Raw genomic sequence first — 19581 nt, 5'->3', positions numbered from 1 at the left:
TTCCTTCCAACTCTTGAGAATCTGCTTTCAAAGGCTCTTTAAGGGAGGCCACTGTGCATGCCAGATTATGTAGAATTGGTGAACAAAAGTGGGTGCTAAATAAAAAACTTCCAGGGAGGGAAGAAAGTTGTCAGAACCTCAGGTGTCCTAAGGTAGACGTGAGCCTGGGGATTTTCACCATTGGATTTAAATGATATCTGCATATTTGGGTAAAAGTGAAATCTTTATTAACTCTGTGCTAGTTAGTAAATAGTAACAAACAATATTTACCCTAGAGCCTGAGTATTGCAGAACTTTGCAACAATGACTAGTTGGTGAGTAAATAAATGACTATTTGAATACGCATTCTGCTATTCCTGAGAAAATCCTTCAGGAAGGTGGCTCGATTGCACCTTTCCATGAAAACATATATACTATGAAAGCATTGTAGCCTAGACAGAGTATTTGGGATGTTTCTATCCTTAGTGCAGATATTTACATGAAACCTCTTTCCTGTGGACAAGTTACATTTCCTTGAATGGCTAAGAAACAGGTTTTAAAATATTGATCATCCTAAAATGTGAGCGCCATAAGCTAGTGGTCAGATTGTGGCCCTTGGAGCTAGGTACACCTGGGCTCATATCCCAGCTCTGCTAGGGTTCATGAGTATTTACTCAGCAGTTATTTATGGAGTCCCATCTGTTTTCCAGTGTGCAAGGTACTGAGGACTCCAGGATCCCAGCCTTAAGGGTGCTTACAGTCTAGTGGGGTAAATTAATATCTGTAAACCTCAGTTTCCTTTTTTATAAAATTGAGATAATTTTTATTTCATAAGGTTCTTGTGAGGGTTTTAATGAGGTAATGTGTTTAAGTACATAGGAAGTTACATTATAGTTAGTAACCCTATTGCCTCTGGCTAGAGAAATTGTAACACAAGTTATTGAGTGAATATTCTATGTTTTGCTGCCCCAAAATCCGCTTGTTAAACAATTTTAGCAATGACTACAGTTGCTATTTTATTAGCATGAGTATGTGTCAGACACTGCTCAGAATTTTACCTGTTTTAAGTCGTTTCTCTCAACAATTCTACGGAGAAGGTTTTATTATTAATCCCACTTTCTAGTTGTGGAAAATTAAGGCCCCAAGCTCTCACAGCATCTCACTGCTGTGTGTGATTTGCACCCTAGCAGTCTCTAGAACTCATATTGTCAACCAGACAGAGGTCTTAGCATTGCTTGCCTAAAACAGTCAATTAGTTTCCTGATTTTTAATTTTTCTGATGAAAAACCAGAATTGTGTATGTTAAGTGATACCTTGTTTGCTATTTTTGATAAATATTTTAATAAATAAGGCACCCAAGAATATTGCACCACAGTGAGTCTATGAATTCAGATAGACCTATCATCTCCTGTAGTGCAAGTAAGTTTTTAATTGGACAAAAGGTAAATAAACCACTCTTATGGCTTATTACTGTAACATTTTTATGATCGTTAACAAGAATGTAATTGGGCAAGCAGAGTACATTTCATCTCACTGTCATATGCATTTCCTCTTGGGTAAGCTACTAGATTCTCCTAAGATGAAAGTGCAAGTCCTTGGAGAGCACTTGTACAAAGTGACCTTTAATTGATGGACATCAGATGTGATTGACAGATAGGGAGAACATGACTTTAAAAGTCCATGACGGTTCCATCATACCATAGAGTAAAACTTAGTATATTCAAATTCATCATCAGTACCTCCTTTGCAAGAAATTAGAATAATAGAATTAAAACTGGATGGGGCCTTTTAGTGATCATTTTATCTGAATCCCTCATTTTGTAGAGAAGGAAAAAGACAGTGAGTCCAGGCAGATTTTCTATCTACTTAACCTTACTTTCCTCGATCAGATACATAGATAAGTAGAGGCTTGACGTCAAACTATGGCAATATAAGGCTTATCTTGAAGTAAAGTTTGAAAAAACTCATCCAAGAGTCTGGGATAGATACACAAAATAATGTGTTGAGAGCTGTTACTTATATGATTTGTAGCCATGCTTTTTTTTAAATTGGGTCAAAATTGTTTTCTTAGGGTATTTAATTAAAATTTAAAAAATCACTTTATTAAAGTATAATTATTTACAAAACTGCACATAATTAATACATACAACTTGATGAGTTTGGGGATAAGTATACACCTGTGAGACCATCACCAAAATCAAGGCCATAAACATAGGATATTTAAATTTTTAAGTTCCACACATTATGTCGTCATATTTAGGGACATTGTTTAAAAAAACCTTTTTTTTATAATCTTTGATTATGGATATAATTCCTAGTTTTTTTTCGTCCCTCAACTCTCCCTCTTTCCTCAATAGAATGGGAGCTGACTGACATGGTGGTGTGGGTGACTGGCGCATCCAGTGGGATAGGAGAGGAGCTGGCTTACCAGCTGTCTAAACTAGGAGTTTCTCTTGTGCTCTCAGCCAGAAGAGTTCAAGAGCTGGAAAGGGTGAAAAGAAGATGCCTTGGTAAGTAAATCTAAAACAGCAGCAGTGCTTTCTAGAAATAAATCAGAATCCAAACTCAGTGGTAAGAGTTTGGGAAATTTCAGTGATAAGAGAGGGATATTCCTGGGCAGTACGCTCTGGTTTCAAATGTTCCTAGTGCTTTGACCCAAAGCCTCTTGCTTTTGTCATCTCTTACTTAGCTGCCTTTACCTTTTTCTTCTCTTTTCCTGCTGCCTTTCTACTTTTATTTTTTTGTACTGAGTCTTGGAATTAGGGAGGGACCACCAATTCTCTCAAATGCTGGTGGATTTTCAGTAACCATATGCCTTCTATTTTTATCGTAGAGAAAAAATATTTTGGTTCTTATGTATGACACACATGTATGTAGCAATAGAAGTTTAATTAGAAAGAATCATGACTTATTTTGCCAAAATGTCAAATATTAAAATCACATGGGATGGTGTAAGATTTTTGTTATAAAGGATGAAAGAACAGGGAATTAAGTTTAAAAAAATGCAACTTGAGGTAATAGTTTTCATGTTCATATGTAGGGCAACAATGTTAATTTTTGTTTGTTTGTTTGTTTGGGTTTTAGTGTAGTTATGTTCACATTTCAAGCAGCCTCAAGTTATTATTTCTCAAGGGACATTTAGTATGTAAACTGAGATAATTTTGAATTTTCCAGCAGATTGTGTTTTTTTTTTTTGTTTTTTTGTCATCTACCTGTCCTTCTTTACAAATCTTTCTTTCACTGTGCTGATGGAACTAACCACCCGGAAATGAGTTAGTTGCCAGAGCCACCATATTGCTTTCAAAGGCCCTTTGTGTTTCTGCCCTGGGCTGCTTCTTATGGCAGTTGCTTTTATACTGTTGAGACTTGCAGGTCCTGCACTGGCAGAGATGGACCGTATCAGCATTTCTTAGTTGGAGTGAGCCTGATTGTTTTCCTTTTGTCTGTCAGGTCACAGGTGCAATTTTTTCTATTTCTTTTAAAACAGTTAATGTTTTACAATTTACTCCTTTACCCAGGAAGTCTTTATATTATATTTTCTTAACTTGCTTGTTTTTCTTATTGGCATTACTTGTTGTATTTCAAGGTTAGAGTCCAAGAAAATTAGTTTCAAAAACAATTTTTTTTTTTTTGGTGAACAGGAATAGAAATACAAAGGGCCATTATAGATACCGTGTTTCCCCGAAAATAAGACCTAGCCGGACCATCAGCTCTAATGTGTCTTTTGGAGCAAAAAACTGATATGAGACTTGATCTTAATATAAGACTGGGTATAATATAATGTAATATAATATAATATAATATAATATAATACCGGGTCTTATATTGATTTTTGCTCCAAAAGACACATTAGAGCTGATGGTCCAGCTAGGTCTTATTTTCAGGGAAGCACGGTAGTTCACCATGTTTCTTGGTTGGGAATTTCAGAATTATGTCCTTCAACTGGTTTGCTTCCTGGAATTCTTAGCCTCTGGAAGGAAACTTCTATGTGTCATATCACTGGAAGACTCTGAGCTTCTTACTAATTTTAAGCATAAATTGTTTTTGCTTTTTGATTTGTGTAAAGGAGCAACTAAAGGTTGTGAACCTACCATAAAACAAATGTACCTCTGAACTTCTAAAGAAATTGCTCTAAAATTTTTGTTTTTTCTTAGCATGTAGTATAATCTTGATTTCTTCCAGAATCTGTTCCCGTGTTAGACTATTTATGTACAAGTTAAAGAGAGCTGTTTTACTTCCTGTGTAGCTGGCCAGCTTTCTGTCTGATAAGATGTTGCCATATTACCACCAGTCCTCTTCTTGGTCACTGAGAGAAATTCTTCTACAGCGCCACCCAGAAATGAGTTTGTCACTAAGTCTGGTTGTAGAGTGGGTATTAAACTTCATGCAAGTAGCCAGGAGCTTGATTGAACTATTGCATGACTTCCACACTAATTTTTAAGTGTCTTTATTTAGAAAATAGCAATTTAAAAGGAAAAGATATACTTGTGTTGCCTCTCGACCTGACTGACATAAGTTCCCATGAAGCGGCTACCAAAGCGGTTCTCCAAGAGTTTGGTAAAGTAAGTTGCATTTTGAATTGATGTCTTTTTTTTTTTTAAAGAAATTATTTATTTTCAGTTACAGTTGACATTCAATATTATTTTACATTGAATTGATACGTCTTGCTTTGCAGTAGCTGCTAGAGAGATTTCCATCTGTGATGCATTAGGCAGATGGCTTCCTGCAGTGAGCGATATCAAGGCCCATGAGTTGGGCCTCTTAATCTCTTGAGTCTTTGTGTAATTAGTACTTTTCATACCTTAACAAGTACTAACTCCTCCTTGTAGAACAAAAGCAGCTAAAAATTCATGTGCCTTTTATTTTTGTGACACTTATTACTTAGTCACTTAAAATAGGAATTTAATTCTTTAGGTGAATTCTGGTTTTTATTTTATCTTTTTATTGCTGACTCCTGGAACTACACCATTCTGTTCCAGTGTTTCTTCAAGTTAACAATATAAGCAACCATCCCAGGGGATTCATTCCCTCCACCCACCTACAGGTCATCCCCAAAGTACCCCTTTTCTAATTTTGTTTAACTAGATCGACATTCTGGTTAACAATGGTGGAAAATCCCAGCGTTCTTTGTGTGTGGAAACCAACCTGAACGTCTACAAGGAGCTGATAGAGCTGAACTACTTAGGGACAGTGTCCTTGACAAAGTGTGTTCTGCCTCACATGATTGAGAAGAAGCAAGGGAAGATTGTGACTGTGAACAGCCTCCTGGGTATCATAGCTGCGCCCCTGTCTAGTGGGTATTGTGCCAGCAAACATGCTCTTCGGGTAAGGCTGCTCATACTCAACTTTGTTAGAACTGACCTAAATGTATATGGGGGCTATGGCCATCACTGAAAGCAGTCATTGGAACTGGGCAGCGATATGGAGAGACAGAAAGAGAGACCCAAGGAGACCTGTGGCAGAGGACACCCCTAGAAGATACTGAAAAAGACTGACTTGGGCCTCACATGCCTCTTCCTAATTCAACAGACACATATTGAGCACCTACACTAATGCCATGCACTGCAACAGATCCTGGGGGTATAAAGATGACAAGATAGGTCCCTGCCCTCAAGAAGTATGTAGTCTAGTCAACATGGCTCTCTTCATCTTCTCATTTCTACCACATCTTCATGACAAATTTGGAGTCTACTCCTCATTTCTTCTACACACACTTCAGGATGTTGTTTTCCTCCCCATTTCTGTGATTTCTCTTTCCTTCCCCCTTGTAGGTGGGGTTTATTTTACCTAACCTAAATATAAAGGCATGTCAGAAATAGGAACTGCCCACTGGATGTTTTTAGCCCTGGGCTTTATCTCCCTACCAGGACTAGCTTTGATTCTATTTACACTGGATTCATTGGAAGAAGAAAATCTAGTCAAGGCAGAGGCTAGGAGAAAAGCTTGATTTGGCTTGCTTTAACTTTTGAGATGTGAGTATTAGAAGTGAATGAATTTTTAATGTTGGCTTACGCGTGGATATGAAGAATGTTATTAAGCTATAACATGGAACAAATTAAATCATAAGGCCAAGCGGAGAATGATTAAAGGAGAAACATAATTTATAATTAATGCAGTTGAAGGTCAGTTTACATAGACTATTTCATTGTTGGAATAAGAAGATACAATAGCTGAAAGATCATTAGTGTCATGAAAATATGAAGCTTTGGTTTCTTAGGACATTCTCTTTCTGCTGTGAAAAGCAGACAGTTGCAGAGAGTGATGAAATGGAATGCTATACTGGTGTCCCCGTCTTTGGTGGTAGGGTACCAGTCACTTCTTGCAGAGCAGTTGGGCAGGTCTCAGGCTGGTAGATGAAAGAAGGAGGCTATCCTATCTGTTTGGCACTAACTATCTCCTAAAACATGCAGGATGCTTTCTGTCAAACACAATATGAGTTGTCTGGCCTGCCCTCCAAGACTCATTCTTTTATTACTGGATTTGATCCTCTGATACAATGTGGTAGGGGGAGACTCTAGTTAGTTATACCAGTAGCTGAACCCTGAGACCAGGAAGCTCTTTTGGAAGAGCACATTTCCTTCCCCAATTCCCGGTAAGCTATAGAGTGAGCTTGTTTATCATTGAAAAGTTCATATGTTGTAGTAGATTTGATTTCAAACAAGGAGGAGTTTTGGTGTCTGATGTGTTGGCTCTAACGGTGTCTTTCTCCTCTTTTGCTAAAGAGGGGGCAGCAGGTTAAGGGTATGGAAGTTCATTCATTTAAGAAGCCTTTTTTCCTGTTTGTCTGAGTCAGGGACTGGATTAGTCTCTGACAGCAGGGACCCTCGTAGGCCCTGTGTTTGATAGGGGTTAGCATTAAGGACTGGGAATTATTTCATGTTTTGGGATCAGAAATGAAAGTACCCTGGGTTAGCTGTTTAGGCTTTTCAGTAGTTAACTCAGCTTGTAACAATGTAGTCTTGAAACATTTTCTAATTTAGAAACATAGATGAGGGTAAGTAAATGTTTACTCCCTGTTTGGTTTAGAAATGGCCTATCTTTAAGTCTAGAGGGTCTTACTACTCAGAACAGGTAGATGTTGGCTGCAACTAATTGTTAAAATAGTAATAAAATAGAAACTGTTGAATTCTTCCTTGATGAGAGTTTCTGTTAAGTACTTATCACCTCTCGCTCCCTCTTGCCCCAACATCGGCACTTTAGACCACTTAGAGGGATGAAAAGAAACCAAACCTGAGTGACTCACAGTGGAGAACATGCACCCCTTTTGGAGTGAGGCATGGGGGGTTGGTGTAAGGAGGGTGTAGCAGGATCTCCAGGGGTAGTTTTTCACCTATTCAGTGCTTGCCTGCTGTGAAAAATCACTGATTGCATGAGTCACCACTGCCAAAGGGGTGACTCATTCATACCCGGAAAGAGCTAAGAATGCCTGTTTTAGATGCCTCCAGTTTTACGGTTAAAAATGTCTAATAAGCTTGCACGATTACATTTCCTGTCCTTTACTTGGGCATTTCAGAACATATTTTGATAGCATGCTGCTATTGTTCTTCATAAAAAGTTGAAGTAATTTCATGCTGATATGTCTGTATTTAATTAATTAATTAATTAATTATTTCATGTGTGCCTATTAGGGTTTTTTTAATGGCCTCCGAACTGAACTTACCTCATACCCAGGTATAGTAGTTTCTAACGTTTGCCCAGGACCCGTGCAGTCAAATATTGTGAAGAATGCTCTAACTACAGACGTCACAAAGGTAAAATTTTCTAGTTGGGGTATGATTTGAATGCTTTAGTAGTTATATATTGATGTTGTATCACTATGTCTCAGCTTAGAAAAAGCCTTGTTGAATTGTGATAATTAGAATTGCTTATGACTTATTTATAAAACTTAACTCATGGCATTAGGAAAATTGTTAGGGTTGTCAGCCAGTTTTAATAAAGGCTAAAGAAATTGATAAGATATTGCTTATAAGTAATCTATTATGTGATTTTAAAAACCCAGTTTCTATCAATTCACAAATTATAGCAATATTGAAAGGTTTTGTGTGGCTAAATTTTAGTACATTAAATCTTACCGGGCTTTTAAAGAGGAAGTATGGTGAAAGAGTTTAGAAAAAGCCTTGTTGAATTGTGATAATTTTAGGTTAGCCTCACCCAAGCCTGTACTTCCTCAGCTCACACATTACACATAGTACTAATTTATCAAATGAATAGCAAATGTCTCGTGAAGAGTCCAGTATCACTCAATAATACAAAATCCCTCCAAAGACCATGACATTTTCCTTCTTCTCCATTAAGATTTATTTCTACCAAGACATAAATCTGCATATGCTTCTATGTAAATGTTCACAGATATATTAATAATTTGTATTTTTCACATTTTTTTGTGGTGGCTCTGAGGTAAAATAGAATAAGCACCCAATTATAGGACTCAATGGGTCTTGGGATGTAGATTTCATTATTATAATGATCTGTGTGAGCACAGATGAGTTACTACTTTTCTTGGCCTCAGTTTATTTATTTATAGAATGGTAGTGGGTTACCTAGGTTTGCAGTACCAGATTTGTTCCCTACCAAAAAACCACTTTTATCTTTTTCCTCCATTTCACCTCCATGGACTCTATATTTTATAGAATGTCATTTGTTAAATGTGTTAATAATTTGTTCTAAAGTTTTTATTACTAAAGTGATATATAATTATCATTAAGGACATTAAGACACAATTCTAATTAAAAGCAAAGAACTTCCATCTTTTACTTAGCCGGTACAGTTTAATCTGGTAAGTGTATGATTCCTGTTAGGCTTTTTGACATATGACACGTAGCTTATAGACACCCACTGGTACCTATGGGGCATGAAGTCACATTAAAGGATTCACTCAGCTAGATGACTTCTGGGTCCTTTCTAGCTTAAAAGGTCTATGAAATACTTTGGTTAACTACTCAGCATTCTCTTAACTTTTAAAACCTTTCTTAGACTCTAGGTAGTGATGGAGATCAGGCGCACAAGATGGCCCCCAGCCGTTGTGTGCGGCTGATGTTAATCAGCATGGCCAATGATTTGAAAGAAGTTTGGATCGCGGAACAACCTTTTTTGTTAATGGTGTATGTGTGGCAATATATGCCAACCTGGGCCTGGTGGATCACGAATAAGTTAGGGAAGAAACGGATTGAGAACTTTAAGAAAGGTCTGGTAAGAACGACTTAATACATTTTTGTCCGGGGGGAACAGCAGTCACCTCTCTTTAATTAAATAGCGGTTTACTTTTGACTTTGATTTTATATATTTCTTACTACATATCAACCTTGTAGGAATGTATGAAAGTTTCTAGTGCTTAAAAACTTTTCTTACGAACCTTCCACCAACCTCACCACATAAATACAAAAGATGTAAGAATGACTCTATCCCCCAACCATATCTGTTGGTTTACTATAAATTACTACTAGTCTTGGAGAGAGAAATTTTCTACAAGGTACAATCAAATCAAAGTTTGGCATTTTTTCTTCAACTTACTGTTCGACCAGTGTATGTGCCAAATGCTCTTTCTCTTCACAAACTCCTACTCATGCTACAAGTCTCAGCTCTGGTGTCAGTCACCTCCTTGAGTCGATACCTGGCCTCCCGTCTCATTTCTCCCTGGGACTCTTTGAACCTCAGCCCCATGCTTACCTCTGTGGGAGCACTTAACTATTCTTTTAAAACAGATGCACCTCACTGCTGGTTCTTTTGACTCATTCCAGAAGTGCTCAGCATATCTGAGATGTGCCTATATCCATGTCTAAGAAAATATGCTGGTCACTCATTCTTATAGAAAAGCAAGGAATATTATGAACTGCTTTAGAGAAAATTGTGACCATTGAAAGAGTTTAATGTATAAACAGCAAGGAAATACAATGAGTTAAGCCCAAAATTATAGACATGATTATGCAAAGAAAGGTTATTTCTGTAGATGGTTTTCATTGTTGAAGTATTTCTTTCAATGATTACCTCCTTCTTTTAAAAATAAGTTAGTAGGGCTTGATATACAAAGAGAATTACAAAATGGGACCATACCATATATATCATTACATGCATATAACCTACCACTATTTAAGCAATCCATTAATTAATTGTTAGATGTTTAATTTGCTCCAACTTTTTGTAGGACAGTAAAAATGAATTAGTGACAAAAACAAAAAACAAAACAAAATGCTTAAAGAGACTTAAAGGTTATAAAACTTCCATGATGCACCAACCTGTCCAGAACTTGAAAAATCAGGAAGGTGGAGAGCTATACATTTTCTACCAACTTGTACTGTGGAGCAGCTTTGGGCCAGGTCATTTATAAATGTTTTGGTAATGTTAGGGCTTGGTAGTGTGGGGTGGTTCTAAAGGTAGAGCTTCATCAAAGATGACATCTGAGTTTTAAATTTGGAATACAGCTGATATACCGTGTTTCCCCGAAAATAAGACCTAGCAGAATCATCAGCTCTACTGCATCTTTTGGAGCAAAAATTAATATAAGACCCGGTCTTATTTTACTGTAAGACCGGGTCTTATATAACATAATAATATTATTTTTTGCTCCAAAAGACGCATTAGAGCTGATGATCCTGCTAGGTCTTATTTTCGGGGAAACACGGTAGTGGTATTGTGTCCAGTGATGGATAAGAGTTGAGAGGGAAAGGCCACCTTTATGAGAGATGACACAGCATCCTGGTGCCAGAGGTTGAAATCCCAGCTCTACCCTATTAATAGAATTGTTATGGGAATAGAATGAGTTAGTATTTTGGAAAACTCTTAAAACGTACCTTTGAATGTTATGGTTATTAAGGATTAGCTGGTAATGCTTTCATTTTGATGGTAGCAGGATATTGAGCTAATAGGTAGTAAAGATCAAAGAGTTAAATGATAGGGCAGGGAGACAATACATTTTCAAAATAATTGTTTCAGTGGCGAAAGAAGGATCAGGGACTAGAGTTTCAGTCCCATTATAGCAGTTGTTCTTTCAGTAATGTCCATAAGAAAGTTAGTTTGTTTTGTTTACAGAATACCTAACTGTAAAATATAAGCATTATACAGTAAATCTAGCATTTGATTATATCCAACCTTTGCTAAAAATGCCCTTTCTCTTCCTACCTCCATCTTTAATATATTGCCTATTACGTGGTCTTAATTATTTTATTATTTTTTATGATAAAATACGCATCCTTTCATTTGTCAGTACCATTTCTGAGATATAATACCTCAGTTCATACACAAAATCACAGAAACCCTAAAATAAATTGTTTTTTTACTAAATTCTCTCCTCCCTGCTTCTTTCTTCCATATCGTTCTTTTCTATTTTATATATCCATCTCTTTATTGCAATTTGTTTATGGGTATCTAAGCTGAGAGAATACCAATATAGCTTATCCCAAACTAAATGTACTTGGTGATAAGTCTTGAATTTGTTTCTGTCCTTTAGGCTAGGAACAGTATGTCTGGAACTTTGTTTTGATGTATCTTTTATTATTTTTAGGGATCAAGAACAATATGTAGCTGCATTGAATTTTGTGTTGTAATTTTTGTCTTAGTGCAAATTCTTGGAAGTAGTAAACGCCTGTCTTCCCAAATGAAATGTCACATCTGAAGGATATCGAGTTGCCTTGTTTTACATTTTAAACAATATATTAAAAGTTCACAAGCCATTTGAGTTATCTGTCAAATATTTCTATTCTAAATACTCTAATTCTTTGTAATTATTAAGGCAAGTCAGTGTAGGTATGATATGCTGCTTTGAAGAGTAATAATGGAGATTTCAGCATTTACAAAATGACATGAGTAGATGCTTAACCAGTAATGGAGGAGATAATGATATTAACTAAGCCCATTAAAGGTATTTTTGTGTAGGTCTAGAATTTTAGCTGTGACTTTTATTCTAATTTAAGCATTTGCTCAGGTTTTGTAAGGATTCTCAACAGTGAATCATAATGATATAACTCCTCAAAAGAAAAGGAATTACTTGTCAAAAAATTGGAGTAAATACAAGGAAGGACTGATTCATGTCACTGTCACTGTGTTACAGGATGCAGATTCTTCTTATTTTAAAACCTGGAAGACAAAACATGACTGAAGGAGTACTTGCCTTTTTCAAGCCACTGGAGGGATAAATGGAAAACATGAAAACAGCCATCTTCTTATACACTGAAGACTAACTTGTGATTTTACTTCTTAATAGATACAACTTTCCTTTCAGCATGCCATTAATAAAAGGTTGCCATGAGTCTTGCAATAAAGATAGTAATAACATACTGCATTCTTGGATAAAAGACCATTTTAACATACTCTAGCTTAAAATCTAGATCAGCAGACTGCTAACCAAAGAACTATAGCAATCTATTTAACATAAATGTATGGGATAATACACGAAGCAGAGTGCTGGGTAATGACCAAATATAAAGAAAACTCTGAAATGGTTCTGCCTGCAAGGTACTTAAAATTACACTCTCTTAGAAGAATTAACAGGCACAAATGACTGTAATTTGAAGCAATTGGTGGGACTAATAGTAGCCATACTTTATTAAATGCCATTTGACCTATTATATGCCATTTGTTGTACTGAGGTATTTTGTATTAGTTAATTCATTTATTCGTCACAATAGCACACTAACGTAGTTGGTATTATCCACCTTTGTAGATGAAGAAAGAGATGCCTAGAGCAAGTAGGTGTTTCTTTCCCAAGGTCACAGAGCTAGTAAGGGGAAAAACCAGGATTCAACTCAGCTCAGGAAGACTCCATTGGCAGCTCCTTACTCTAGTTATTATAATTAATTTTACTTTAATCTTTATCACCTTACAGTAGATAGCATGCACTGGCTGCAACAGAAAATCAACAAATATTCCTACTGTCAGGGAGGTTATAACAGGAGAAGAAAAACATGGTTCTTCTTTAGAAGCAGTTAACAGTTTAGCTATAACCAAGGTAACATACATACATAAAGGTAACATACATAAAATGACTGTGGAATAGTTGTTGAGGAAGTTGAAGTCACCCTGGTGGCTATCCTTGGGAAAGGGGCAAGGTGATATGTGGTGGAGATATACCATGGGGTCTAAAATCAATGGAATAAATGCATACATGCATACACAACAACATGGATATGTCTTAGAAGCATGGTGATGAGTTAAGTAAACTATAACAATTCTGTTTATATAAACTTAAATTTACGTGCATAGAAGGTAGCGCTTGTTTTGCAAGAAAACAGTGAAAAGATAAACATTAGATGTATTATAATGATTGCTTATGGGGAGAATAAGGTTGTAATATAGGGATAAAATGTAATAAGAGAGGGCTCTTGTACAACCAGTGGTGCAAATTATGATTAATTGAATACACATTGCACCTGGGATAATAACAAAAAAGACAAATTGTTGGAACAATTCTAGAATGCTACAAAATAATGTATGTCATGTGGCATGCATGATACAGACTAAGTGCAAATAGTTCAGAAAAGGGAGAGATTTGCAGATAGATTAGTGTAGAAAGTCTGTGCAAAAGGTGTGACTTTCACTGAGAGTGTAGAAAGTCTGTGCAAAAGGTGTGACTTTCACTGAGACTTGAAAGGGTGGAATTTCTACTGCGGCTTCAGGAGATTGGGGTCCAGGTCAATTTTGTTTTACTTGTCATTAAATCTCCAGGGCTTGACATTGTGCCTGCCAGTGCTTAGGCTTTGTTGGGAGTTTGTGAGCCAGGCGTTCTTTGCCTCTGGAATGTCATGAGTGAAAACTTACAGAGACAAATTAGCTAGTATAGGCATGAAGGAAAAATGAGTTCAATTCGCTCAATTACTCCAGCCAATGAAGGGTAGAAGAGATATATTATACATTAAAATGGTTTTTAGAAATTCATCTGTATCGTGTTTCTATGGTATATAATTAATACATAGTGTATCTGTGTATAAACTCTCGCTCTTTAGGCTCTTTTGTCAGCAGCCCGAGATGGAAAGGAAGATTTTTGTTAAAGATAGTCAAGCGCTGTGAAACCAAGTGTTCACATATTGACTCGTTAAAAAGTGGTTATTATTTTGCACTGACGTCTCATTTCCTAATTATTATCTCAAATGGCCCTTTGAAATAGGAAGGAAATGGTGTGTTCATTCTAGCTGTGCTGAAGCTGAGGCACAGATGGGGTTGTGCAAGAAGATAGCCGGTGAGTCGGTAGATGAGTTCCCGGTAGAAGCTATGGCTTCAGGGTTAGACTGGGTGCACCAGTAAGTCACGTGAGACCTCAGTCAGTCATTCAGAGGCAGATGCAATGAACAGCCTAGTATTTTTAATACCTGTTCTGAAGTATAACTGATGTACAATAAACCATGTATTTGAAGTATATAATTTGATAAGTTTTATGTTTCTCTTCTTTTTTGCTTTATTACACTTTCCCCCTCAGTTACTCAGTAGTTTTTTTTTAATTTTTTAGTGGTTATCTATAGATAATACAGCAAAGTCTAATTTACTTGGTACTTATAACTTCTTTCAGGATAATACAAGGATCTAGAACTCTGTCAACTTTTGCACCAATGTATATACTATTTTTACCATGTATTTTAACATTTATTTTAACCTCCAAACTATTTTTTGTCATCACTATTAATATAGTTAACCATATGTTTATCTTTTTTTATTACTGTTCATTCCTTCCTGTATCCCTGAGCTGCTTCTGGATCATTTCCCTTTTGCATGAAAAATATTCTATACTTGTTTCCATTTATGAGAATCTGCTGTTGAATTTATTGGGTTTGAAAGAGTCTTTACTTTCATTCTTAGAGTTGTTTTTGGGGAAAGGCTGAGTATAGAATTCTGTTTGCAGTTATCGTTTTTAAGCGAATTTATCATTCCACTAATCTCTGGTTTCCATATTTTCTATTGGGAAGTTAATTATCAGTTTAATAAAATTGTTACTCCTTTGATAATGTCTATTAGGGCTTTCTGGCTGATTTTATGATTTCCTTTTTATATATTTTTTCTTGACATGTGAGGGTGTGGTTTTATCATGCTTGGGTCTTGCAGGGATTAATGGCCCTTAAAAAGTTGATAAATTTTCAGTCATTATCTCCTCAAATGTTGCTTCTGCCACATTCTCTCTCCTTTCCTTCTGGAATTCCAATTACTTGTATGTTAGATTGTCTCATGGCAACCTGATATACTCTTATACTCTCATTGTATTTTTCATTCTTTTCTGTCAGTTTTCATATCAGATATTTACTTCTGACCTAACTTCTAGTTCACCAATTCTTACTTTAGCTGTGTCCAGTTTCTGTTAAATCTATTCAGAGTTCTTTAACTTGATTAATGTATTTTTTTTCAGTTTGGGACTTGTCATTTCTCCTGTCTGGTTTCTAATTCTCTGCTGAAACTTTCAATCTTGTGTTTTGTATCTTTAAATGTACCAAACAGAATAATTTTCAAGCCTGTGTTTAAAAACTCCATTATCTGGATCCCCCATGGGTCTGTTTCTATTGTCTATTGTTTCTCTTAGATTTTGATCATGTTGTCTTACCTCCTCAGGTGCTTTCTTTTAGATTGTCCAACATTAAATATGAAAAATTATAAAAATAACTTAAAAGTTATCAGTCCAGAGAAGATTTACATTTGCTCTGGGTAGTGGCTAGGTACACTAGAAATCCAGCGTCACCTAAATCCACTTTTAGGGATTGAGAAGATTCAAACTGCATCTATATTTTTGTTCACCCTTAAAATTAGGATGTAGTCCTTGAGGTCTCAATCCAATGTGTGGTCAGTTATTAGGGTGTCTCCCTCCAAAATTTAGAGGTTACGTAAAAAGGGAAAGCTGCTTTTAGGCAGGGAGATAGGAAGAAAACAAGGATGATATGGTGTCAGGGAAGGCCAAAAAGGGGAAAAAAGATGATTCAAGGAATGGTCAAAACGTCAAATGCTACTTAGAGGACAAATAAGATAAAAATATAAAAGTAATTAGTTGGTTTGACAATATGAAGGTAAATAGTGACCTTAATAAAAATTTTATTTGGGGGAACAGTAGAAATGGAATCCAGACTGGAATGGTTTGACAAGTGAATGAAAGATGAGGAAACTTGGCCATGAATGAAATAGACGTAGGAACAGTTTGAGGAGGATGCAAGGTAAAGGGAAAGCATGGCTTGGCATTATAATAATGAAAACCTTTAAACAACTTAAAATGTCCATTATTTGTTATATCAGTGTTACACAGTCATTAAAACTGATAATTACAGAGAGTGTTTTTAGTATGAGAAAATGTTCATAGCAGACAAAAATACATAAAATTGTCTAGCTAGTAAATCTCAGTTGTGTAAATCGTAAGCCTAAGATCTGAACTCAGGTGTAACGCCAAAGCCTATCTCCTTAATAACTATATTGCTTCCCCCCCAAATGACTACCATACAAATCTCATGAATTAATTGAAAATTAGTCCAAAATGTTATTCTTTAAACATTCCTGGATTGAACTGTTCCACATACTAAATAAATGGAATAATAATAATAAAGATCTCATCAGTACATTTCAAATAATTTCCATCATTTTCGAAGAGAATGTATTACTGTATTCCCAACGTAGGAGCCTACTATAGATTTAATTGTAAATAAAGTAAGGAGTTGAAGAAATCCATGTCTCAAGTAATGCAGATTCATTCATTGTTCATCCTCCTTGTAAGTACCTATAAAAAGTTCATATGCAGCTGGAGAATAAAAATAAAATCCTAATGACATTATGAAAAAATTTTCTCCCATCTCTTTCTGCCTTTAGTTCAGATACCTGAAGACACTAGTAACTGGTAGTCCTATTGGGTAAGTCTTCAGAAGCAGTAAATTCAGTTGAAAAGAAATGCATAAGGAGCCAGATCTATGGAATGGCTTCTAGCAGTCATACTCAGACTGCTCTAATGTTGCTAATCCTGTGAATGGGATAAACCCCTTTCCTTTCACATATATCAAAAGGATACTTGGAAAATATTTTATTGGAAGATTTTATTACATTTTTAAAAGGTTTTTGAATTATATGAAAAGAAAATGAACAATTATATAAAAACAATTAGACCATGTTAAATGTTAAAATAAAACACCAGTTTGAAAATACTATAAAATTTAATTGTGTTTCAAATAAATATATATACATTAACTTTCAATAGCATCCATTATCATTACTCCAAAACACTGATATGTGTATCTTTTCAGTATGTGAAAATTACATAGCTGTTGAATTTGTAAGGCAAGTCACCTGTCACACATTTAAGAAAGCATTAAAAAATTTACCTAATTTTATTAAATGTTTTATATTTACCAAAGCCTACCACAATCCATAGGGCACAAACATTGGCCAACAGTTCTAACTTTTATGGTGGAAATAAAGTTTTGTTTTCTTTTGACTATTAAGATAGCTAAGAGAACCAGCTTTATAGAGCTTAGCTTTTCTCAGCATCTGACTTGCGGGAGAGAAGGAAGTTCAGTGAAGTTATGAGAAAGCACACTGTCACTCTTCTAGAATGAAAAAATAGACATTTGATGACAATACATTTACAAGTCAAAATGAGCTCTAATATAAATGTATACGGACAGGTTTTGAAGAATAAATTGGATATCCCAGGGGAGGATCAGCTGCTTGTACTGTAAGGTTTCTTAAAAGTAGTGGATGCGCCTGTATACTGTAACGTTCTTCATCATCGTTTGTGGCATAAAGCAGTTCCCATGAAAGATTGGCCCACTGACCTCTGACAGCTTCAGTATTTAACTTTCCAACTTGGACCAATAATTCTTGAAGGGTAAGTACTCTCCCAGTGTAAACTCCCTTTAAAGTATAAAAGGGGTGGGGAGGGGAGAAAAAAAGATTATATTTAGGACTTTATATTTTATTTATAAACTTAGAAAATAATTTCATTGTATTGAGGCAAATTTAAACAGAAAGTGGTGTATTAAAATGTACACACGAGTTGCTTGTCTTCAGAATCAAGAATCATCTCTATTTCGTAACTCTGAATAAAGTATCAGAGGAAAAACAGCCGTACAGCCATTTCACTCCATGAACAAAATGTCAAAATCTCACTACTTCTGTCCTTTCCTTCTCTATTCCTCCATCCCACCTGGCCTCAGTAATGCATAAATCATAAGTACTAGTCAGTAGACAATCCACATAGGCTCTTTTTAAAAACAGCTTCACTGAGATTAATTCATGGTCCATACAATTTACTCATGCACAGTGTACAATTCAACAGTTTTTTTTGTTATATTCAGGTATGTACAACTATCACCAGTCAATTTTAGATTATTTTCAAGACCTCAAAAAGAAGCCTTGTACTCTTTAGCTAATACACTCCTATACCTTCATTCTCCCAGTCCTAAACAACCAGTAATGTACTTTCTATAGATGTGCCTATTCTGGAAATTTCATAAATCATATAACATGTCGTCTTTTGTGACTGGCTTCTTTAACTTAGCATGTTTTCAAGGTTCATTCATGTTGTGGCAAGAATCAGTACTTTGTCCCTTTTTATGGTCAAATAATAGTCCATTGTATGGATGTACCACAATTTTTAAAAAATTAATCAGTTGATGGACAGTTGAGTTATACCCTCTTTTCAGTAATTATGAATACTGCCGTTACAAACATCCACATACAAGTTTTAATGTGGTTCTGTGTTTTCATTTCTCTTAGGCATATACCTAGGAGTGGCATAACTGAGTAACTCAGTCATATGGTAACACTATGTTTAATCATTTGAGGGACTGGCTGGGGACTACGTGGTAGGAGCTACAAAGCAATCCACAGTTGTTCACTGCCTGTGCTAAACCTGGAGGCTCATGGGAGAGGCTACACTGTGACCTGAGGACTGCTGCCACCAGTACCGGGCCTGGGATAGCTTCGCAAAAAGCTAGGACACCCCAAGGCCTGCTGGCTCTCATGTTTCAGCCGCGGATAATGACTCATGTGGTAGGCATATTCGGTGAGGCAGGGTCTCCCACTAGAGTGGGAAAAGTTGTGGTCACCAGGTTAATGTAGATTCTGGTTTGGTGCCAGTGCTGAGCCTGGAGCTACTCAGCAAAAGTCTCAGAGCACAACTGAGGCGAGTTGCTGCCCACCTGGAGCCCATGAACTCTGATAGCTTTTCAAGAAAGAGTGCAACGTGGGAAAGGGTAGATGATTGCTGAGAAAGGGCCTCCTGCGTTGGTGGAGTTGAGTAGGGCAGGGTCCCAATGAGTTAGCAGGACAGAGCAGCAGAGCTCACCCGACCAATCAGATTCAGATTTGGCCTGTGGGGGCGGGCTAAACACAAGAAAGATGGCGTTCGCTTGCTGGGTGCACAGCTACACGGGAGGACCCCACATAGGGCAAATGGTGACCGTCCTCCAGCCTTCGCCTCAAAGCCACACACCTCAGTCTGACCCCCGCATGCCTCTGATGCCCCCTGAGTGACCGTCCCTCCGCTGGAGCTCAGGGTGAGTGCCTGAGAGCGAACGAGTCTGTGCATTGCCCGTTTAAAAGGATGGCTAGGTTTCCTGCTGCCTTCTGTTTCACCAGGTCGGTCAGAATCCCCACTGTTTTTCACAGCCAGATGTTGTAGGGGCTCCTCTTCCTCTACACTGGGCTGGGAAGTCC

The 19581-nt window shown here is 36.6% G+C and overlaps 2 protein-coding genes across 8 annotated transcripts in view; one reads left to right on the top strand and one right to left on the bottom strand.

The window, feature by feature from the left end:
* The window catches only part of DHRS7 (dehydrogenase/reductase 7), a 30722-nt gene extending 15812 nt beyond the window's left edge, over nt 1–14910 (top strand). For all 5 annotated transcript variants that reach the window (XM_081049763.1, XM_081049762.1, XM_081049760.1 and 2 more), the window contains 6 exons: nt 2337–2489; nt 4435–4541; nt 5065–5304; nt 7608–7730; nt 8953–9168; nt 12023–14910. In XM_081049763.1, coding sequence (XP_080905889.1) covers nt 2337–2489; nt 4435–4541; nt 5065–5304; nt 7608–7730; nt 8953–9168; nt 12023–12070 — 887 coding nt within the window. In that variant the 3' untranslated portion in view covers nt 12071–14910. The remainder of the gene's footprint in view (nt 1–2336; nt 2490–4434; nt 4542–5064; nt 5305–7607; nt 7731–8952; nt 9169–12022) is intronic.
* A 2031-nt stretch (nt 14911–16941) lies between these two features.
* The window catches only part of PCNX4 (pecanex 4), a 39115-nt gene continuing 36475 nt past the window's right edge, over nt 16942–19581 (bottom strand). For all 3 annotated transcript variants that reach the window (XM_081049757.1, XM_081049756.1, XM_081049758.1), the window contains one exon: nt 16942–17775. In XM_081049757.1, the coding sequence (XP_080905883.1) occupies nt 17524–17775 (252 nt within the window). In that variant the 3' untranslated portion in view covers nt 16942–17523. The remainder of the gene's footprint in view (nt 17776–19581) is intronic.

This window comes from Rhinolophus hipposideros, assembly GCF_964194185.1.
Source record: "Rhinolophus hipposideros genome assembly, chromosome: 5".
Classification (NCBI taxonomy): Eukaryota; Metazoa; Chordata; class Mammalia; order Chiroptera; family Rhinolophidae; genus Rhinolophus; species Rhinolophus hipposideros.
This window is presented reverse-complemented; position numbering and strand designations above follow the sequence as displayed.